Here is a 24,967-nt window from a genome sequence, read left to right on the forward strand (position 1 = left end):
CCAACTGATAAAAATGTCGAAATGAACAGGCAGTTGTCAGATGAAGAAATCAAAGCTATAGAGATATGAAAAAATGCTCTAACTCACTATTATTAGATAAATGCAAATTAAAACAACTCTAAAATACCACCTCACACCTATCAGATTGGCTAATATGACAGAAAAACAAAATGACAAGTGATGGAGGGGATATGGGAAAACTGGAACACTCATACATTGTTGGTAGAGTTGTGAACTGATCCAACCACTCTGGAGAGCAATTTGGAACTATGCCCCAAAACATGGAAAGGCTTACATGAACTGATACAAAATAAATGAGTAGAACCAGGAGCACACTGTACATAATAACAGCAATATTGTATGATGATCAACTGTGAATGACTTAGTTATTTTCGGCAATACAAAGATCCAAGACAATTTTGAAGGCTTTATGATGAAAAACACTATCTACCTCCAGAGAAAGAACTTATGGAGTCTGAATGTAGATGAAAGCATACTATTTTTTACTTTATTTTTTTCATGGTTTTTTTGTCTGTATTTTCTCTCACAACATGACTAATAGGGAAATATCTCTTGCATGACTCCACATGTATAGTCTATATCAAATTGCTTGCCTTCTCAATGAATGGGGAAGGGAGAAAGGGAGGGATAGAATTTGCATCTCAAAATTTGTTGTATTTTGTATCAGAGGATGGAACTACTCACAAAAGGTGGGAGTTGTAAAGAGGCTAAGCTTCATGTCAATTATTTGAGTCCTCCAAGGGTGGGAAAGGTTGCATCAGTAGATAGTGGCTTCCCCTTCACCTGAAGTCTTTAAGCAGAGCCAGGATGACCACTGATCCAGTATTGTGTAGACACTTTTGTTCAGCTGCCTTTTGAACTTGATGGCTTCCTAGGTCCTTTCAAACCCTGTGTTTCTGTGTGTTTTAAATAGAAAACGTTTCTTCTAACCAGAGGTGGTTCCTTCTGTATTAACCAATGAATACAGCCTAAAGTATAAATGACATAAAAGGAATAATCTTGAAGGGTTCCCATGTCCTACTTCTCTTTGTTAAAAAGTAGCATTTTAACCTTTTAACCTTTCTAAACCTTTTATAAGTTCTCTCTAAAATGTGCAAGTTTGCCAAATGGAAAATGGCCTAGGACCAGATTAAGTTCCCATAAAACAAGGAAGGGAACAAGAAGAATTTTATGTATGATTTGGAAGGTAAATACCAAATGACCTCCACTAAAGCCTCCTTTTATGCCTCATTGTCACAGCATGCAGAGAACCTATAGGGCTTCAGGCTCTGATAGATCTTTCTGGAAAGCTTTCAAGAAGGGCCCAACAATGTTCTATCTGTCATCCAAAGACCAGCTTTAAGAGGAGGGGGCCATCACCAGGTTGGCTACAGGATGAGGTATTATTTTGGCCTCAGTAACTCTTCCAGATTATCCACCAAGTGGCAGAGTGAACACAGTCATGAGTGATGGGGGCATTCACACCAACAAAATCATAGACCCTCAAAATATATTTGGCTTCACCATATACTCTAAAATATCCTGTGCAAGGAGCAATTTGGGGATGATTACTGGTTGACTCTGCATTAACAGGGTCTAACAAGTCTAGGCAGCAGGTTTTCCCCACCCCTGATTCTCATTAATACTAACAGGCCACAACTTTATTGAATCAGAGTCTTTGATAAGTCAGTAGGATTATGACTTTAGATCAAATAAGCTCCTAAACAGGCCACAAAAAATGAAATCATAGTGATGCCAGTCTTTTGGATTATTCTGGCCTAAAGTCCCCTGTGCCCTCTTAAATTTGAGAAGACCACTTAAATCTTTACAGAATCTGTGTCTTTTCCTGAAGCAAGCTTTGCTCTGCCCTTGTTATTTGTGGGCTTGGAGTCATGAAGGCCTGAGTTTAGATCCTGCCTCTGATACTTACTTAGCTGGTGACCTGAGGAAAGTAATTTAATTTCTTTTCCTTATCTGTAAAATGGGGATAATAACAGCATCTACCTATAGGGTTGTTGTGAGGGCCAAATCAGAAAATATATGTAAAGCATTAAGTAAATATTAAACTAGAGGAAAAGTAGTTCAAAAGACATATTTAATGCCCAAAGGCATTTCCCCTTAGTTGGCTATCATTAAAGAGCTAAAGACAACCCCTGGGGGTTATCAACCTAAAGAGCTGGTAAGCCCTTTACCATCTGGGGAAAGAGGCCATAAAGCATTTGAAGATCAGCAGATGGTAGCAGAGAAGTAGCAAGAGTATCAGAGTAGTAGCAGCAGCAGCAGAGACAGCCAGTAGAGGGAGCTCAGTGAAGAACCCCAACAGAAAGTAACAGACAAGAACAGAGTAACAGATGACTCCAACAAAGAAATAAACAACAACAACAAAAGAAAAACCCAGCTTGCCTGATCCCACCATCAGAGAACAGAACAACAGAGGATTCCCAACACAGTAGAAAAAATGGCTTGCCTGATCCCATCATCAGAGAACATCAGCAGCTCTGAAGTGTCAGAGGCATGACTTTCCTTTCTTACATGCTCTCCAGATACATGGGTTCTCTATGTGCGTGACCATGGAAGAACACAAGTATGTTCCTTATGTATATCATCTCCCCCACTGGCAGTGTGGTAACCAGTGAGGAAGCATACCTGGGGGCTGTTGGTCTGCATTCTTCAACTCATCCTGGGGAATTCATTCAGCAGAAATGCAAAAGATGCTATGTGGAGCTGGGGTGACAAGTTTCTCTTTGACCCTGGCAATGATTCATGTGGGCAAGCAAATCAACTTTCAGCAAAACCACAAAGCCCGGGTGGAGTTGGTGACCGCTAGCCTCTCTAGTCCTTTCATCAGACTTTTGTTATGGATTCCTACCATCCACAAAAATTCCAAGTCTGTATGGATAAGGGAAAAATTTAGAAGCAAAGAAAATATAGAAAGCATTACAAAATGTTAAACAGGTAATTTTGATCATATAAAATTACAAAGTTTTTTTCACAAACAAAACCAATGCAACTAAAATTATAAGGAAAGCCAAAAAAACTGGGAAAAAATTTTTTTCCAACAACCATCTCTGATAAAGGCCTCATTTTTCAAATATATAGAGAACTGAATTAAATTTACAAAAATACAAGTCATTCCTCAAGTGATACATGGTCAAAGGATATGAACAGGTAGTTTTCAGATGAAGAAATCAAAGCTATCTATAGTTATATGAAAAAATGCTCTAAATCACTATTGATTAAAGAAATGCAAATTAAAATAACTCTGAGGTACCACTTCAATTATCAGAGTGGTTAATATAATAAAAAAAGGAACATGTTGGATGTTGGAGGGGATGAGGCAAAACTGGGACACTAATGCACTGCTGATGGAGTTGTGAACTGATCTAACTATTCCGAAGACAATCTGGAACCACCCCCAAAGGGCTATAAAACTGTGCATGCCCTTTGATCCAGCAACACCACTGCTAGATCCATATTCCAAAGATACCCCAAAAGAGGGAAAAGAACCTATTTGTACAAAAATATTTATAGCAGCTCTTTTTGTGGTGGCTAAGAATTGGAAATTGAAAGGATGCCCATCAATTGGGGAATGGCTAAAGAAGCTGTGGTATATGATTGCAATGGATGCAGGATGATTTCAGAAAAACCTGGAAAAGCTTAATGAACTGAAGCATAATGAAATGAACAGAACCAGGAGAACATTGCACACAGTAACAGCAATATTGTTCGATGAAGAACTGTGAATAACTTAGCTATTCTCAGCAATATGACCATCCAGACAATCCCAAAGGACTAGTGATGAAGCATACTATCTGCCTCAGAGAAAGAACTGATAATGTTTGAATACAGACTGAAGCATGCTATCTTTCACTTTCTTTAAACTTCTTGTACAAAATGACTAATATGGAAATGTTTTAAATAATTGCACATGTAAAATCTATATCGGCTTATCATCTCAAAGAGGGGGGAGGGGAAGGAGGGAGGGAAGGAGGGATAGAATTTGCAACTCAGAACTTTAAATAAAAATATTTTTAAAAATAAAGAATAAGTTTAACATTTTTTTAAAATCACAAGTCTCCACAGACTGTAAACTCTAAAGATGAACTTCATGTTAATAAAGAAAAGTGGATGGGCATCTGAGAATCCTTTTCCACATCAGATTCAAAATGAGGGCAGAGTTGGACTGACTGAAAGATGGTCTCCTAAGACTCAATTTGTAAATCTGCAACTTAATTCTCTGAGTGAACAAAAAATAAGGCTATAAAGTGAAGAAACTTGGAATGACAAAAGCTAATAGAAAATGAGTTTGCCATGTTTACAGTTATTCCTGAACATGTTGAACCCTTGCATTTTCCTTTTTTTTTCTCTGAATGATACTTTTAGGAATTTCTGACTGTAAAGTCTCAGAGATCAGCTTTAAAAAAAATACAAAGAGCTGAGATATTGATATATCTTCTTTAATGTCCAGCCTGGCCTGGTCCTGTGGATATTTCAGATAGGTGAAAAAGTTTGGTGACATGGGGGGAAAGAACTTGGAAGGAAATAGGGCTTTTTGTCTGGAGCCCTGTAATTCTTGGCTCTAGTCACATTTTTACAGAATTGCTGATATTCATTATTCACAAAGGTTGTCTCTTCTTCAAAAGATACCCATCATGTTCTACTCCTAGCTGTTCCAGAGACCTGTCAATATAGTAATTTAGTAGAAGTGAGGAAACCTTCAAGGTTCCTTTTCCTAGTAATGTCTTATAGTGGAAAGACTGTTGTTGGGAGTAAGGAGACCACAGGCTCAACTCAGCTCTGCTATGTAATCTCAAGCAGGTCTCATTAGCTCTTCTACTCTCAGGTTCCTCCAATAAAATGTGTCAAATGAACATATTGCATTACATGACCCTCCAACTCTAGAATTGGGTGATTATAAGCCAGTCTATTTTGTCTTAGTTTCCTCATCTGTAAGATAAGAACTCTTTCTCCTCATTCTTAGAGGTGTAAGAGTGAATGGTAGACATCAGTTGGCTTGGTGAGTTGCAACACAAGAATGTAACAGAATGTTACTGTGCCCTAAGATACAGTGAATATGATGGATACAGGGCAGTATAAGAAGACATGAACTGATGGAAAATAAAGTAAGCAGAACCAGGGAAACAACACACACAATGTCTCCAACAATGTAAAGGGAAACTGTAATGGCCCAACTTTGCTTCAAAGAAGAGATATGTGAAGGCATATGTGAAGGTCTCTCTGCGTTTTTATTGGCTTGAACCAATTACCCAGAAACCTGGGGAGATTTTCCACACTTGCTAGAACCTAACTGTAATACTACGACTACAACAGATGGAATCCCAAATACAACAGCGGTAATCCCAGAGTAATCCAAAATCCTATAATACCATACTCCCAAGAGTTACAGTAGATGGGGAATGCTATATCCTCAAAGGGGCTCATCAAACACTCCTCATCTCATTTGGCAGTATGGAAAAGCCTATGGATTACTATTCAGAATAATAAATTAAAAATAATTGAAGGAAATGCTAAATTCAAGTTGGAGATTAATGAAAATAAAAGTATAATTCTCTCCTCACCCCATATAAGTTCATAGACTCCCTGAAATCTATCCACAGACCCTGTAGAGAGAAGTCCACTGATCCCAGGTTAAGAATCCCTATCTTAAATTGTGGTCAGTGAACATCAGAACAACACTGAGTCTGGAAGGGAATGGGGGGGGGAGTGGTTGAAGAGTTGTGGGAGGAAACACAGGTTATCGAATACAATAGGTACACATTTCTTTCTAAGATCTCTGGATTTATCAGTGATAGGTGGAGTGCTGGATGTTAGAAAGCCACCTGCCCCAGGTTCCTGACCTTGTTGATACTACCCAATCAATGCCACTGTTGCATCTGTATTTGTAGAGGTTATTTTCTGGCAGAATAGAACTAAGATAAGTACAGATTCACTGCAAAGCATCCGTGGAAAAATGGGATCATGATTTTCTTTCCAAGAGTGATCAGGAATGTCCTTAGGAGCAAGAATAAGAAGGTAGATCTACTTCATTTGGGGCAGCAAGGTGTCGCTACAGTACACAGAATGTTGGGCCTGGCATTAGAAGACTCATCATCAGATCCTGCCTCAGACACTTAACTAGCTGTATGATCCTTGGCAAGTCACTTATCCCTGTTTTTCAAACCACTCCAGTATCTTTGCCAAGAAAGCTCCAAACAGGGTCATGAAGAGTCAGACATGACTGAAAAACCACTGAACGACAACTACTTTGTTTCCCAGAGTGTTTCGAACCTTATAATTCAGAAACAAATGATAATGTATAAATGAAGATGAGTATTTATAAAGCATCTGATATGTATGCCAGGCACTGGGCTGGGCAAGGGGGCAAGAAGACAAAAACTAAGCAGTCACCATGTCAAGGAGTTTATATTTCATTGGAGGGAAATAATATGCATAGATATAATAATAATAAATATAAATATATATAGAAAACAAAGTAATTTTGGAGAGGGGAAAGAGACTATTGCTGCTGAGTAGGATCAGAAAGGACCTCATGGAAGAAATTACATGAACTGAGTCTTGAAGAATCTGACTTCTAAATTCAACATAATGGCATATAGAAAACACTAAATAAATGCTTGTTGTCTGACTTTTTTCAAGACATTAATGTGTGAATAACCTAATGGATCCCATGGCCTAGAACCCCAGAATTATTCCTCTTCTAATTAATTCCCTAAACCAAAGGTTTTTAATATTTTTGTTGTCTTGTACCCCTTATAGGGATCTATTGAAGCTTATGGTCCCCATATCAGAATAAGAGTTTTAAATGAATAATCTAAAATACATAGGATTACACAGGAAACCAAATGTTAGTGAAAATAAATATTCTATTTTTTTCCCATCCAAGGTCATGAACCTCCTGGAATTTATCCACAGGCTTCTTCTGTGGTTCCTGAGTTAAGAATCCCTGCCCTAAACTTCTCTTTCCTTTCTAAGGCACTTCCTTATACCCATCCCTCCTCCACCAAAACAAAGTTGTTTCTTTACATCCTTTTATAGGCCCTCATGGTTCGTGGTTCTTGAGACAAATTATTTTATAACCTCCCACTTTACTCCCTCATCAAAAGAAAGAAGAATAGGTTCATGTCTGACCATCTAACACCGCCCCCCCCATTGCCAACTAGGTGGAGGTAGGGAAAGCAGAGTACCAGGGAGTTCTCATCACTCTCTCCCAAAAAGGAAATGTATCACTCCTTACTGCCTGATCACTTCTGATAAAGAGCCAGGTTCTCAATTATGTCATTCATATTCACAATGCATTGCGGAACTGCTCTGTACTTTGTACTCTGCTCGCTCAAAATGGCATAAGGATCTTTAATAAGTGAAATGGGTTTTTTATTTCCCATTTTTAGAACAAAGTTTTTTTTTTAAATAAAAAGAACTGTGTACAATCTGTGCCTTGCTTCCTCCGGTGATGGCTATTTGGCAGACCAATGGGTGTGTCATGTAAAACCTGACTCAACAAAATAGAAAGGAAAAAAGGGAGAAAAAACAGAGGGCTGGAGATGGGAGCATGGCAAAAGGAACAGGCATTTATTAAGCACCTTCTATGTGCCAAACATTCACTGTGCTTAGGGCTTTATAAATACTCATTTGGAAATGACCAAGAAATTATTAGCAATATTTTAAAATCAATATGAAAATGAAATATTTGTACATTAAAATATAACTGAGTCTTAAGGGACTTTGAATTAAGATCCATACTATATGTAAAATTTTGATTACAACCACAGAAATTTTTTCTTGATGTTAAAAGTGAGAAAAGAATGGGTAACTTCCCTCTTTTCTTCATTTTGTTTGATAATTTTAAATAATCTGATTTTATACATATGATTTTTAAAAATCATTCATTTGTTAAAAGCCAGCCATGAACAGAACATGTACGTGGTGCTGGTAAGAGGAGAATGGGTTAGAAAAAGCACAGAAAAAAACAATCCTTGACCTCAACAGGTTTGTAATCTGCAGTAGAGATGGAGGATTCTATCCTTGATTTAATGGACTCAAGATGGAGAATGCGACATACATTTCTGGATATGGCTGATTCTGGGATTTGTTGTATGTTTTTCTTTTTTCTTTCTTTCTTTCTTTCTTTCTTTCTTTCTTTCTTTCTTTCTTTCTTTCTTTCTTTCTTTCTTTCTTTCTTTCTTTCTTTCTTTCTTTCTTTCTTTCTTTCTTTCTTTTTAAAGGCAATTGGGGTTAAGTGACTTGCCCAGGGTCACACAGCCAGTAAGTGTCAAGTTTTTGGTCTGAGGTCAAATTTGAACTCAGGTCCTCCTGACTTCAGGGCCAGTGCTCTACCCATTTCGCCACCTAGCTGCCCCTTTCTTTTTTTCTTTAATTGGAGGCACAGATAGAGGTGGTATGGAGGAAGGAAGAAAGGAAGGGAGGGAGGGAGAAGAAAAGAAGGGAGGGATCAAAGAAGAAAGGGGGAAGAAGAGAAGACGAGAAGAAAAATAGGAAGGGGAAAAGAGAGAAAGAAAGAACAGAACAAAGGAAGGGAGGAAGAAAAGATAAAGCCATTTTTTAAATGCATAGAAGAGAATAAAGGCCAAAAGGAGATTAAAAAGACAATTGAATTTATCATACTTAAAAAGGCAAGTAAGCTCTACTTAATAGAGACCTGTGATTTCATGTACAGTTCTCTTTTCTGTTCTTCTATCTATATGGAAATACTCATTTTATTTGGTATTGGTTAAGTTCAAAATGAAAAAAAAATTAAACTATTGAAGTGCCACAGCGTCTGATGTTATACTTTTGGCCAATTTGGCTGTTAGCTGTCCAACAATGTCTATTGACCTGGCTGCCTAGTAGCCCAGCAGTAGCATTCTGCCATAAGGAAAGGGCATATCTGTAGGATTCCAGTTCCCATAATAATTGGATTTGAGTTAACATTGGTCATTGGGAGAAGTTCTCTGGACTATGTCTTCCATATGCTTCCTATGCTTGGGCTGTGCATAAGCCACTATCATGGTAAGGTCAGCTAGTGTGGACTCTGATAGCTGGGAGACTGGTCTACAAGGCAAGAAAGAGGTTTAAAAAATACACGGTAGAAAGGCAAAGACGGGAAAGGTGAGAGGTAAAGCTATAGACAGAATGGAGAAAGAGAGTTTAGGCCCATAGAGCAACCTTTGAGCTCTCTAATCTCAGGGCTGGGTTGGGGACGCCCAAGAAAATCAGTCCCTCATTCCTGCTATATCTGGTAGAGCATGAAAGGCTCCCTGCTTGAGGCCAACTTTGATTAATTTCTGTCCTGGATACTGGCCTCCTGGCTACTTACAAGACTGTGATCTCAATGTCTTTGTGATCTCTGGCTCCTGTATGGTTAGACTCTGGGTCTCTGTTCTAGCCTGATACCTCAGCTTGACTCTATGCTTTGTTATTGACCTGTAAAGTGGTTTCTTAAAGTTGTGGACGGCAGGCAGCCTGCAACCACAATCAACTCATGGCTCAGCCTCGTACCGTCTCTGCCATCTCTTGCTGTGGACCAGGCCCAGGTCTTAGCCTCTTAAAGTAGCCTATAATCCTAGTTTATCCAGAGAAACAGGCTGCTGTATTCCATCACTTCTCATTTAGGAAGTGGTTGTTCCCAATTTCTCATGTTGGGAAGGGATATAACAATTATGGACCTCGTCTTTTTTTTTTTCCAGTGACATGCTCCCTAAGAAACAGTCACTGGAATGTATGGGAAGCACTAATTGCTATCCCAATAACTTATAAAAAACCAGAAAGAAAAATGCATTTCCCTCCAGGGTCGCAGAAAAATAGTCCATATAATAAGATGGTGGGAACCACAATTTTAAAAAATCTTGGCAGCCCTTATAAGAGTAGTAGTTCAAAAGTTAAATGGAAATTAAGTATAGGGTAGCATGTACACAGCCCTCTGCTCCCTCTCCTGCCCATTCTCCAACCCCTCAACATATCAATAGTGACTGGCAACTTAGGCTGAAAAGTTTTAGATGTATTGGGAAAAAAAATACACACATCAAAATGCTACACTCTGACTTAGAATAGAGGTTTGTGTAATCTATAGGTAGTTGAGTACTTGGAAAACTTTTTAGTGTTCTTTGATTCCAACTGAGATAAACACACACACACACACACACACACACACACATACACACACGTATATGTGTATGCAAATATATACATACACATATCCACATATACATGTACATACACATGCACACACATGCATATATATGTGTATACATACCCACAATTTAATACAGACATGTGCATGGTTATTTTGTGCATGTGTGTATTGTACGCACACGTGTATATGCATCCACACATAACTTACTAGCAAATAATCTAGCCAAATAACTCTAATTATCTACAGAGAGTAAGGAAGGCATTCAGTAAAATAGGTCTAGGTTTCAGCCAATTCAAGTCAAAAATAAATTGACAATGACTCTCTGTCACACGTCAATTATTCACTAATAAGATCCAGTAGAAAAATAATATCCCTGGCTCCCTTTCAGCTTCACCAAATTTTTAGAGTTGGAAGAGACCTCTGCAGCCATCCTGTTGAACTGATACCTGAAATGAATCTTCACTATAACATACCTAACAAGTGGGTGCAGCCTCTGTTTGAAGGCCTGCAAAGTATGGCTGTTGGTTAGATAAATGCCTTGGGAAATACTGAAAGGATCTAAGGCAATTTTACATAAGATAGTCAAGGAGGTGATACAGAGGACAGGGTGCTGCACTTGGAATCAGGAAGACTTGAGTTGAAATCCTGTCTCAGGCACTAGATAAGTAATCCCTGGCAGGTCAATGAAAGTCAACAAGCATTTATTAAGTGACAGGCACTTTGCCAGATTTTGGGGATACCAAAAAGCGCCCAAACCAGTCCCAACTCTCAAGGAAGTCACAGTTTAATGGTAGAGACAACATGCAAATAACTACATACAAGCAAGATACAGGGGGCAGCTGGGGGCTTGGTAGAGCACCAGCTCTGGAGTCTGGAGGACCTGAGTTCAAATCCTGCTTCAGACATTTAATAGGTGTGTGACTAGGGCAAATCACTTAACCTCTCTGCCTCAGTTTCCTAATCTGTAAATGAGGATGATAATAAGAGCATCTACCTTGCAGAGTTGTTGTAAGGATCAAATGAATTAACATATAAAGTGCTTTGTCAGCCTTAAAGTGTTATATAAATGCTAGCTATTACTATTGTTCTGGCTCTAAATCTAGGGTTCTTTCTACTATTATACTTCCAAACAACATACCATGGGATTTGATGACAGCCTTATATTTGCCTAGTCAATGTCAAGTGTTCTAGTACAACCTCCCTTTGAGAAAGGGGAAGGGAGCGGACTCTATGGAGGATTACAATTTAGAAAATTAGCATCTCTCTTTTTTTTTTATTATTCAGAGGATCACAGGTCTAGAGCTTGAAGGAACCTCGGAGGCCATCTAACACAACTCCTTCATTTTACAGATCAGGAAATTGGGAGGTTAATTGCCCAAGGTCACCAAGGTAGAAAATAACAGATCTGAAATTCAAACCCAGGTCCCAAGACTTCAAGTTTAGTTCTCTTTGGACCATACCACCTATAGAAATGTAATAAGCTAACATTTGACTCTGTCCTGCTCACAGTCCCAGACTTAAGTCTTTCAATCACTGTTCCAATCAATTCTCTTTCCCTTTTGCTGCTCTAAGATATGGTTCACTCATTATCACAGTAGTCTGGTCCCTTATCATTGGGTTATCAGCTGAGCCTAGGTCTGAAATTGATGGGGACAAGGTTGAAAAATAACGCAGAAAAATCAGACCCTCACCTTCACTTCTTCTTCTAAGACTTTTTCCAAGACTATTGTCCCTCAGAGTAGGTAGATTAAGGTCAAGGGAGGAGTTCAATATTTCTACCCTCCAGGCAACCATCCCATTATGGAAAATATTTTGTTGCAAATCTATTGAATTGGTTTTTATATGTACTTTCAGTCAGGCCTGTAGCCTCTCATATATACTTTAATGTTGAATTTTAACCTGAATTCATAAGATGGTTTTTTAATTTAAACCCAATGATATTCAAAATAGCTTCCCCCCCAAAAAAAATGCCAAAAAAAATGCCAACAAACCCAAGAGAACTCTATTTAATTCCATACTTAAGCCTATAAACATATTTGGGAGCAGCCTCTTTACCCTCCAACACAGCAGTGTAACAAATTGAGAATTTGCTTCCCGCCAATTTCCCCCTGGATTCTATTACTTCCTGTTTAGCTGAAAGTGAGATGGGACTGAGAGGGAAGGAGAGGACTGTGCAGTATCTAGAATGCTAGGACCTAGTGCTGATCAGACAACATTCCCATGGCCGGAGCTACCCTTACCCCAGAAATGACTCCAGTTATTTCAACATCCTTTATTTATTCCCTCAAAGTTAAGTTCAGCAGCCACACAAAGAAAGACCATAAAACCTCTTCCTGGTATTTTGAATTGGCCAAGATCCTTGACTTGTCTCATCTGAGGCACCCTATGTCACTCAAGTCATTTTCTGTTTTATTCCCACCACTGCTTGGTTCTTGCTTTAACAGTTTTGAACAGACCCCTTTCGTCCAGAATCCACTGAAGTACTGCAGCTTCTGTTGGGTAAAAAGTCTCTTTTCCCATCTCCTCCCACCTTCCTCACCTCCCCTACCCCCAAACAACAACAACAACAACAACAACAACCAGTACTAGTCAACAATTAAATTCAACAAATCTGAATTAACTACCTACCACCCACTCTGGGCAGCAACAAAAGGCCTTAATTAGAAAAATTAATTAGAAAAAGAGTTCTCTTCATCTTTTAAGACACCCGATAAAAGCAATTTTCACTTTTCACAAAGTTGGGAAGAACACATTTAGCTAGCAACTAGCTTTTTAAAGTAACTTTTTTCTTTAATTTTCTTTGTTATTATGAACTTAATAATCATAGAGAAATATAAACATTTCAATATAAAAAGAAGATTGTATATAAAACTGTGAACCATTAGCTTTTTAAAAATGTATTTAAATTTAAAAGAGTGGTAACAAAATTACCATGTTTGTGTTCCCTTCTGAAGTTATTTTTGTTTTTCCATGTATTTTTCAGACATGGCCTGGGTGTTGATTTGCTTTACTTGGTTGTACTCATTTATTATAAGGAGGACTCTATGTGTGTGTTTGTGCATGTGTGTTTGTGTGTGAGAGAGAGAGACAGAAAGAGAGAAAGATGGAGGAGTAACATGGTGGAGAGTAAGTTAATAAGTAGAGAGTCATGGAGAAGCCAAGAAAAGAAAAGGCAATCAATAAAATTCCTTCTCAAGTACCAATGGAGATGATGATAATATAGGACATGATTAACATTATCTAAGGAATTAGTTACCATGGATATGTATATCCTCCAAAATGATCTAGCACAGGGCTGATGGGATGAAGAATTAAACTGGAAAAGAATTTTATGAATACAAATAGCTTGAACAGCAATAATGAATTCATCCTGCTAATCTAGTATTCCAATATTCAGCTCCAGACTCGAAAACAAATCCTTACCAGTACTGTGTGCATGCCAGTATAAAGCCGGCTAAGGGATACCATGGTAGAAAATAAGATGGCCAGCATTAGTCCCAGTGCAAAGGGGTACTGTGGGAAGAGAGAGAGAGGAGAAATAAGAGAGGTTGCATTTCACGTTAATATTTCAACACCATATGCACACCAGTGAGTTGTGCTTCCTGGCCCCCATCTAGCATTATCCACACCAACAACCTTACCATACAGACCCAGAGATGAGAACTAGGAAACTGAAGAAAGTGAAGGGAGAAGGGTGATGTCTAAGTGTGAAGTTACGGCACTGTTTTCCTACAGGCACACAGTAAATGGAAAGATAAGGTAAATGGCAAGTGGTACAGAGTAGAAAACAAACTCATGTCTGAAGCTGCCAAGGTGAAATAAATGGAATTTCTATGGCTGCTTTTTCTTTGAGCTCGTAATCCTATAGTCTTGGCTCCAAGAAAGTTAGGCATGAGGGATTCGACAGTACTGCCACCGAGAAGTTCTGAGTAGCAGTTATTTTGGTGATATTCGCCAATATTTTGGTAGTACCCAATTGTGATAGGAATGGCAGTGGAAAGTAGTGACTAGAGTGAGAAGTTGGAGATGGGAAGATTGGAGATTCTGATTTGGAATAATGAGCTAGCTGAGTGAGTCTGGACATGTCTCACCCTCAGATTCTTCATCTATAAAGTGGGGATAATAATAGCATCTAACTCAGAAGACCCCAAACCAATGAATACAAAGTGTTTTGCAAACCTTAAAGTATGATCATGATGATATCTTCTGGGATGATGATCCAGGAAGAATAAGCCTGACCCAGGAAACTACATACATATGTACAACTTGGATGACGACAGTCCAGACTCAATTCAATTTTTTTCTTTGGAGGCAGTTGGGGTTAAGTGACTTGCCCAGGGTCATACAGCTAGTAAGTATCTGAGGCCACATTTGAACTTAGGTCCTTCTGACTCCAGGTCTGGTGCTCTATCCACTGGGCCACCTAGCTGCCCTAGATTTAATTCAATTTCAACATTAGCCAGCTACTGAGGTCTGGGGCCATGTAAGGAACAAAAGGAGGGTCTGATCATTAACTGCGCCTAAAAAGATGTCATCCACATGCTCAAACAGCTAATAATTGCCTGGTCTTTATTATGCTCACTCAGTGATGACAATGTTCCAGAAGAGCTATGTGTCTTCCTAAAATTTAGCTTTGGATGTTTAGCCACATTAATGTTAAAATTAGCCATTTAATGCTGACACTGGATATGTCATCTGCATATGTTTAGATCTGTCAATTAGGAGAAAAGCTAGAAGAACTAAATGTCTAATTTTATTTATCATAAAAAATGCGCATATAAGACAAAAAGAATCATAATGCCCTTGCTACATGTGAACTAAAAGTGATTGAAAAAAAGGATCAGTGTAGTCTTAAGTTAGACCCACCCAACCTCTGTGCCCTGAGAACAGTCTCCTTCTTGTTGCTTGAATCTCTGGTCACAAAAACTCACTCTGAGCAGCATGGAGGCTGGTCTGTAGCAGCAGCCTGAGGATGCTGGTGCCTCATCCACAAGTGGCTCTTGCTCTCACCTCTCTTAGATAATGTTCATGTCAGAAGCTTGAGAGTGGCTGCAGATATTGGCTCCACCAACATTTATATAACTATATGCCTGGGGGTTCTTTTATTGTTTTCTAATTTAAAAAAACCCCACCACTCCAATTTAAGTAACATAGCAAACTGTTAAACAGCACTACAATGTGTCCCCAGATTTGGGGGGTGGGGTAAAATCCTCTTAAAAGGGGATGCCATTCAGATTTAACTGAGGTCTAAAATTTTCAGAGTAAAAAGTCATCTCTAGACAGCCTGCACAGTTCAGAGGAATGGTTCTCTAAAAGGGGGGGGGGATGAAAATGACTGTTTTATCTTTATGTCATACAACTGTTAAAGAGTGCCCCCTCCCCCCCTTCTGCCCCAGCCAAAGAAGTGCTGAGAAAAGGCACTTCCTTCCCTTTAATGGGAGGTGAGGAGGAGTGGGGAGATTACGGGTGTGGAATACTGCATATATAGACTCAGGTGATATAGTGGCTTGTTTTTCAGAGCTACATTTCCTCACCCCCCCCCCTTCTTTTTATTCTTTGTTACAAGGAATAGCTTGTGGGTAAGGAAGGAGAGAGGGTGTATTTGGAAATGAAGGTTGTGTAAAAACAAAATATATCAATAAAAAGGAATGAAAAAAATCAAAGTGAGGCAATCTTGTAAAGTTGTTAAAGGAGGCTTTAGTGTAATTAACATTCAAGCTATTGCATAATCATAAAAAATTAACACATCTCCCATCACATTTATTAATCTCTTAGCAAATATGTTGTAAACTTAATCCCATTTAGTTCCTTCCTGAGCAATGCTTTGAAGCCATCAATTAGAATGGACAATCCCTCATCAAAAGCAGGAGGTTCCTGGGAACCCTTGGTTCAGGGTGATGGATGCTTACTGCTTCTGGCTAGAGACAACATGACCAAATAAATTTGGTGGTTTCAGTTTGGACCATTTGTTCAGATTACGAAACTTCCTAAGTCTGGTGGTTCTAAAAAAAAATACCAAGAGAACTTGAATTTAAAATGTGGGCCTGGCTATGAGATTGAAAACAATAATACTTAAAGTTTTATTGGGTGCTTTAGTGGGTGTTCAATCCCACTTAGTCACTGTTTCACAAATCTCAAATTCACTCAAGCCATTTTTTGGGGGGAGGGGGAGGCAATGGGGGTTAAATGACTTGACCAGGGTGAGATAGCTAGTAAATGTCTGAGGCTGGATTTGAACTCAGATTCTCTTGACTCCAGGGCCAATGCTCTATCTACTTTGCCACCTAGCTGCCCTGACTCAAGCCATTTTTAAGGGAAAATTCTGAAATGAAAATCTGTTCTCCTAAAGTGAAGGGCAAGTCCTCTGTACCTCAATTTCTTCTTCTGTAAAGCTCAGTAGGTATTCTCCAAAGTCTCTTTCAGTTCTAAATTTACTCTATGATTCTTGTAATTTTATCCACAGTACCAGAAGGACCATCAGTAGGGCTGCTTCCTACCTTGTATCGGTTCATCGTAGAGATGAGGAATGTGAAAGAGATAGCTGTTGCTGCCATGGCATGAGTAGATGGCATCCCAAATTCATGAGCTAACCTTTTTTCTAGTTTCACGACAGAAGGAGAGGAGGGCCGGGGCCACTTCAGAATATCTTTGGAGACCTGGCCTATATACATAATCACCTGCAAAATAAAAGCAATGGGCTAAAATTTAAATTAATGGACATAACCTAGACATTCAACCAATGAAACTGGTTTCTCAGCCACACCTTGGAGATGCCCAGTGTCCAAGAGTACAGGGTGCTGCCTCTCACTCTGCACCCATGCTGCTGCCACCCACCTGTAAAAGCATGGTAGGCTGTTGGGATATATTTCAGGAGCACTCACCTTCCGTAGCCTCAGAACTACTGAGTAGCTTGTAACAAGAAATGATGGTCCAGCATGGCAAAAAAGCAAAACAAAATAATTCAAATCAGGCAGAATTTCCTACTCCAGAGAATAACTAGAGGTTTATTATTCTTGAGGAAGGGCAGTTAAGAAGGACAATTGGAGTCCATTTGACTATAATCAGTAAGTGTGAAAAATAAATAGGTCACAGGAGCATTGTTTACACTTTCAGTTTTATTGATTTTTTTTTTTGCATTATGCAGTCAATCCTCAACTTTTGTGGGGCTAATGTTCCTTAAAAATGGTGCAAAAGTAAAAAATACGAATGTTAATATATTAAACCTATGAGAAATAGGGAGTTAAATTCCCATAACCATCAAAAATTGCAATCTTTCACTAAAGATTGATGAAAATACATACAATTCTTTATAACAAAACAGCAATTCTGATAATATGACTCATCTAACACAGTAACCATAAGATAACCCTTAAAATGCAGTACAAAAAATAAAATTGGTAACATGCAAAACATTTTTTTTCTTATTAGTAATTCCCTAGAATTCTGTGAGGTTCTGTGCCAATATCTCAAAACAAAAATGACTTCGGACATACTATACTGCTGTAAACCTCTCTACATTAGCTGTCCTCTGAAAAGCAAGGGAGAAGGTGCTGTGACTTTAGCCACTGATGTCAGAAGATGCCAAGTCTGGCAAGGTCTGGATATCATCTCCCACGATACTTTGAATGCATGGGGAGCTCTTTGCTCTACATGAGCTGGGTAAACAAGACCAGTCAAGCACCTAGTAGGGTACCAGCTACTCCACAAACATGCAAGCATTGCCTCTCATTTTTTCCTCTAGTGCTCATAATTGCAAACGTGCCTGGCTGCCAAGACAAAAATGAAGTTACTAATAAAATCATGCAAATGCTTGGAGTCATGAAAAGTAAACACACACATGTTGAAGATTGTGTTTACAGGTTATTCATGCTTTGTGCAAGGCCTCTTATAACAAAATAAAAAAGTCTAATAAAACAGTGACCTCATTTGAAAGTTCATGCAATGTTTCACATCTTCAGCAGGCTACCACCTTTCTTTTTAATTAATAGAAATCCATTTTCTCTCTTCCCTACCCTCTACTTCATTTTTTAATAGAAGAAAAATAAGCAAATTTCTTAAAACAAAAATACATGGACAAGCAAAATAAATTCCCTCGATGACTGATGTGAAAAATTTATATTTTTGTATATAAATTTAATAAATTATATATAAAATTATGTGTGCGTATATATACATGTGTATATGTATATACAAATGCATACACATATATATATGTGTGTGTGTATATATATATATTATTATATATATATACATATATATATGTATATATATATATATACATATATATATATATATGTATAAAATTATATACCCTAAATCTCTCATTCCATTATCTCTCTATAATGGATAGCATGGTTCAGCATCAGTGCTCTGGAATTATGAATGGTCATACATAAGTCTTGTTTTTAGTGGGAGACAGAACATAAATCAGAGAGAATGATTAATCCTCCCCACCCCCACCCCTCCAAATGTGGCTTAGATTGTGAACACAAAAAAATTTACTCAATCAGTACTTTCTAGAACAAGCATTTTAAAAACATTTTGGTGAGAGGGCAGATTCAAAGGACACTGGAAATGAACCAGGGATGAGTTCTCTGTTTACTTTTTATTTCCTTCTCTTAAATATGTCACTTTTAATCATGAACATTATTAGCTTTCCAAGAATGTGTCTACAGATTTTTTGGTTTTGTGTCTAAGATCATCTTAGTGTTTCCTTGTACTTTTAATTTCTCATAATGGCAATCTCAGAATCATTTTGATCAATTAAACATATTCCTTTAGATCTTTCTGGGTTTAGGTGTTCTCTCTGCATTGATCCATGTAGTTCCCCATGAACATAGAGCATTATTTGAGTTTACCAAACAGCCTTTGGAGTGTGCAGCATATGTTTATTTGTATGTAATGGAATTTTCCTGTGAAGCTATAAACCACAGCCTCTCAATGTACTCAGCTTGTTATAGCCCCAAGGGCTTACGACCTCAGTGAAAATCCTATAGAATCCTTTTGCTAGGATAATATGATGTGGAAACCTTGACCATGTTACAATCACTTTATGACCCAGAACTGTTTCTCCAGTGTACTAATGTGTCTATTTTTTCCAGATTTCTGAATCTTTCCTGTGACCCTACTGGATTTGCTCTGTATAAATTTATATATGTACTTCTTGTCTTTGCTGTTAGAGTATAAGCTCCTTAAGAAGAGGGATTATGTCATTCATTGTGTTTGTGTCCCCAGAGTTTATCACAGATACTGCATACTTTAGGTGTTTAATAAATGCTCACTGATTGATTGGTTGAAGAGCCATATCAATTTCTGTCTGCTGAGTTTAAAATATTGTTCAAAGGAAGATAACCCAAATTACAAGCTCGTTTGTTCACAACAAAGAGGAAATAAAAAGAATTATACAAAATTATGTATCAGCAAAACTGAGACTTAAAAGGGAATTAATAAACTTCTTTAAAAAAACTACAAATAGGCAAATCAACAAAACAGGAACTTGAAAACTTAACTCAATCTCAGGAAAACAAACAACTGAGCAAGCTACAAATCCATTGCCAAAGTGGGGGAAAACCCCACATTAGATAAAATTTAATCAAGTATTTAAAGAACAATTAGTATCTATAATACAAAAAAGAATGTCAAAAATAGTGAGGGGAAAACACTCAACTAAACTTCTTTTATGAAACAAATATGGTACTGTTGCCCAAATGGGGAAAAAAGGAAAAAGAAAAAGGGAAGTATAGATTACTCTCACTAATGAATATTGATGTAAAATTTTTTAAATAAAATCCTAGCAAGGAGACTATGTAAATCCAGAAAATAATTCATTATCATTAAGTTGAAGTTATGTCAGGGATGTAAGGATGGGTCAGCATTAGGAAAACAGTACAATTAATCATGTAAGCACAATGAGAATAAAACCCACATGATTATTTCAATAGATACAGAGAAAAAGCCTCAGGTAAAATCTAGCATTCACTTGTATTAAAAAAAACAGTAATAGGGATAGGCACAGAAGGATCCTTCTTTAACATAATCAAAAGCATATATTTAAAATAAGAGTTAATAGTTTTATAATGGAGAACTATTAGATACTTTCACAGTATAATCAGGGATAAAGCAGGGATGCTCTCTTTCCTCACTATTATTTGACGTAATGCTAACAACAGTAATAAAACAAAATAACAAAAGTGAAGGTATAAACATTGGTAAAGAAAATATAAAAACATCCCTGTTTTCAGATGACATGATTATGTACTTGGACAACCTTATAAAAGTAGCAGAGAAAGTAAGTGAAAAGATTAATGGTGTCAGCAAGAGTACAGTATACACAATAACACCACAAAATCACCACATTTCTTGACAGTGCTGTCAAAAATCAGAAAGACATTTTAAGAGAAATTCCATTCAAAATAATAACAAAGAGTGTAAAATATTTGAAATTTAACTGACCAAGGCACATGAGAGATTTGTATAAATACAACTACAAAACACTTGGCAGAAAAAAGAGATTTAGTTATTAGAGAGCTATTTACTGCTTCTGACTAGGGCATGCCAATGTAACAAAAATGAAAATACTACCTAAATGAATTTATAGATTTAATGCTATTCTAATCAGATTACCAAGTAAATACTTTTTAGATTTGACCCAATATCCTAGTCTGAAACATATTTTTGAGTTAATCATGTCTCCCAGCTTTGAGTCATATGCAATACAGCTAAGTATGCCAATCATGCCCTCATCTCAGTTACTGAAAAAATTTGAAATACACACACACACACACACACACACACACACACACACACACACACACACACACACACACATACACGGAGCCAACCATGATCTCTGGGTACTCTATGACTGACTTCTCTACATGTTGATATCAGCCTATGTCCAATTATTCTAGCAGTTCCCAATTTATTTAATTATATGGTCATTTAGTCCACATTTGTCCATCTTATCCAAGGAACACACGAGAAACTTTGTTAGCTTTGTTGAAGTCAAGGTAAACTATAGCAGTAGCATGGACCTAACCTTCTAGACTAGTAAACTTGCCAAAAGAAAAATGGAAAGAAGGCTACTTGAACCTCATCTATTCTTGACAAAGCTGCACTGGCTCTATGTAATCCTCTGATTTTGAGAGCTTTTCATCCATCCTGAGTTGACCACCCCCACCTCCACCCCACTTCCTCCCCAAAGCTTGAAGAATTTTGGGCCATGGGATCCTATTCAACCTTTCTCTGAATGCTCTGAAATCTAGGGCGCAGGTCAGACTCTACCAAGTTTTCCAACTCATCATGCCTTGGTCTTGGATAACACTAAATAATCTTAAATGCGCCATCAACAACCCTGCCCCCTGTCCTTCCAGCTCTGGGGTTTTCTTGACCCCAGTTTCTTTCACTCTGCTCAAGTCCTACACTAATGACTCACTGTGGAACAGATGTAAAAATCAGAAAGCTGTACCTGCAAACGTCATTATTGGCAGGTCCACCTAGACCAAGCTAGAAAGGAGTTCAGCCAGCATCAAGCGGGAGGTTGTTTGCCTGTCCCCTCAAGATGAGCTAAGTCCAGAGAGTCTCATGACCATACTTGGCTGCAGGGGTATGAATTTTTCCCCTGCACCAATTCTCGAAAGTCTTCTTCTAGGTTATAGAGTTTTGCTCTTCACTGGTGGAAGGAGTACCCCCAACCAATGAAATCACAAATTGCTGAAGAATTGTTGAAGTGTCCATCTGAGTAGTGACCCTTATTATTTGTTTGTTTTTTCAAATACCTATCTGCACTATACAAAAGTCCCAGTAGAACAGAAGCTATATGAGGGCAATGGCTGTTTAATTTTGGCTTGTGTCTGGCACAGTGTGCTACACATAGCAGCCCCCGGTTGAATTAACTTAAGACTACGCTTTCTAAACTTCTGACTATGTTGATCACGTACCAAATTCAGTCAGCCTCCCTCTGCACCATGCCCTCCCCCATTCCTGTAAAAGTCTCTGGAAAGATCAAGGCTATCACTGTTGGGAGTAAATGAACATATTTTTTAAACAAGACAACACTTCTGTCATAGAAAATTTCAGTGGGATCATGTACTGCCAGGACATTTCAAAACATTTCCAATAATCATGGAACAAATTAAGTCCAGGCTGAATGGCCGATGATTAGGACAGACAAGTTACTTGAGGACTGCTTGGGTCATAAGGTCAAGATCACAAAGGATAACTGCTTCCTTAAGAGCAGGTCCTTATGTACCATGGGTAATAATTCGCCTTTCTTTGAATGTTTTCTTATCCCAGGGGTCCAGCCATATCAAGATAATACATTAAGCACAGGGAATTTTGTCTTGAGCTCTCAGTGAACTCAGTACAAGCAAAAGAACATGAAATATAACATAGAAATTTGATGCTTCAAAACAACAGGCTTTCATGAAAAATCCACTGTTGTTGTCTTTAGGTGATCAAGCTGAGAAACACACACCAAAAACGACTAACCAAAACCAATGGGGTAGAGAGAACTCTTGATCCAAGTGCCTGAACCTGGCGTTTGTTTAATCCTTCACTTAATAATAGTAGTTCATATTGACATGCCACTGTTAACTGTATAAGGTACTTTACATACAATTTTTCATTTAATCCTCACAACAATCCTGTTAGGCAGATGCATTTATTATTCCCATTTTACAGATGAGGAAAAGGAGATTCAGAGAAGGTGTCTTGCCCAGGTTCCCACAGCTAGTAGGCGACTCCAAATTAAGTACTCTATCCATGCTGGAAACCAGGCATTTAGTAAACACTTTTTGGTTGACTGAGATACTGATGAATGTGATGGCTGCTTATACATTTGCTAGTTAAAAAAAAATGATGTCAGCTAACATTTGTACAACACTTTAAGGTCTGTCAAATGCTTTGAGTACTTATCTCCTCTGATTCTCATAACATGAGAGGTAGGTACTATAGGTGTTAGTATCCCCATTTTACAGATAAGGAAACTGAGGCAGTGACTTGCCTATGGTCACACAGTCAGTAGGTTTCTAGGGGTGGATTTTGGATGCAGATCTTCTTTGTCTAATCCAGGACTTCTTATTGCCACCTCCTCATTGGATCAGGAGTCTGAGGCAGAAACAGATGGCGACTGCATCACAGATCATTGCTCACAAGACTCTTCTATCTCGAAATTACCCTCGGCTTTACTCCTGTATTCTGTACCTGCAGAGTGCTGGGGTCAAGGAAGCCAGCAATGTGTGTGCCAGAGAGGAAAGAAGGGGAATGGATGCACAGAAACATCTTACCTATATGGTATGGGGGCAGCTAGGGTGCTGTTTAGAGATCTGAAACCAGAATCAGGATGACTTGAGTTCAAATCCCACTCACTAACTGTGTGACCCTGGACAAGTCACTTAACCCCTGGTCTGCCTCAGTTTCTTCATCTGTAAAATGGGGATAATAATAGCATTTACCTACAAAGGTTGTTGTAAGAACCAAATGAGATAATATTTATAAAGTGCTTCATCTAGTGCCTGCCACATAGTAGGTACTATAAAAATGTTAGCTACTAACATTATTATTACCCTTCACTCTATCCTTATGTCATTACTAAAAAGTCAATCCCTGTGCTACTTTTTTTTAAACGAATAAATGGAAAATTTACCCAAGTAAGCCAAAATCTGAGCTCAAAAGAGAATGGGAAAGAGAACAACCCATACTCAGTTTTTCAATTACAAAACTGGGCAATGGAATATCTCTTCAGGCAGCATTGGCCTGTATCTTTATTTATTCAGTTTCTTTCCTCCTGGGAACATATTCAGTTCTCAGGTGATATGTTATTGGTATCCAAGGAGGTTATTTTCACCGTGTTCTTAAAGATAGTTAAGTTTGTGAGAATACTAGGGCAGTGGTATCCAGCTTTATTAGAAAGGGGGTGGGGGGGCAGCTAGGTGGCACAGTGGACAGAGCACCGGCCCTGAATTCAGGAGTACCTGAGTTCAAATCTGGCCTCAGATAGATAACACTTACCAGCTGTGTGACCCTGGGCAAGTCACCTAACCCCATTGCCTAGCCAAAAAAAAAAAAAGAAAGAAAGGAGGTGGGCACTAATCAATACATACAGATCCCTGTCAGTAGTATATTGATTTGGCTGTGAAATGTCATGTTATCTATATTTTATTGTATTTTTATTTATCTTGTTAAATATTTCCCAATTCCATTTTAATCTTGCATTCCCCTTGGCCCACTGGTCCATATTTGACACCTTTGTGCTAGGGGACTACCATGTACCTGCTAATCAGTGTGAAAAATTATTTCATCCTCCTATATAGTTTCCATATTAATTACAATTCAAGGTCCTTTGGGGAAGGGGCTGGCAATCATCGCCATCATTTATATAGCCCTTTAAGGTTTGCAAAGCACCTTATAAATGTTGTTATAATAAATGCTTCATAAATGTTTGATTTGCAAATGCTTATGTATAATATGAATGTTCAATTTAATAAATGTTCATGCCGACAGGTAAAAAATTTGCTGAATAGAAATAATCTCACAACCCAAAGTGATCTTTTCAAAAGCTAGTCTGACCAAGGCCCTCACCACTAAATTCATTCTTGAGCTCTTTGGGTACAGTTCTCCCAATTGGTCTTTTCCTGGTTTAGAATTAAGGACCATAAAAGAGAATTCCTCCAGTAATTCACTTATGACAATCCCAGAGGCTGGCTTCTATGTGTGAAAACAAACCAGAATATTTCCACAGCTTGGTAATAAAAGCCTTTCATTGTATATCCAAATGTGCTAATGTGAGTCAAATGTAATATTAATAAATCCTCGCGT

General features: G+C 38.1%; 1 protein-coding gene across 1 annotated transcript in view; it reads right to left on the minus strand.

Annotated features, from left to right (window-relative positions):
- Positions 1-24,967, minus strand: part of SGPP2 (sphingosine-1-phosphate phosphatase 2) — a 134,920-nt gene that overhangs the window by 14,468 nt on the left and 95,485 nt on the right. The window contains exons 3-4 of the mRNA XM_021002890.2: positions 16,648-16,827; positions 13,574-13,663 (exon numbers count right to left, since the gene is read on the minus strand). Of these exons, the coding sequence (XP_020858549.1) occupies positions 13,574-13,663; positions 16,648-16,827 (270 nt within the window). The remainder of the gene's footprint in view (positions 1-13,573; positions 13,664-16,647; positions 16,828-24,967) is intronic.

This window comes from Phascolarctos cinereus, unplaced genomic scaffold, assembly GCF_003287225.1.
Source record: "Phascolarctos cinereus isolate Bilbo 61053 unplaced genomic scaffold, phaCin_HiC Scaffold_7;HRSCAF=346, whole genome shotgun sequence".
In the NCBI taxonomy this organism is placed as follows: domain Eukaryota; kingdom Metazoa; phylum Chordata; class Mammalia; order Diprotodontia; family Phascolarctidae; genus Phascolarctos; species Phascolarctos cinereus.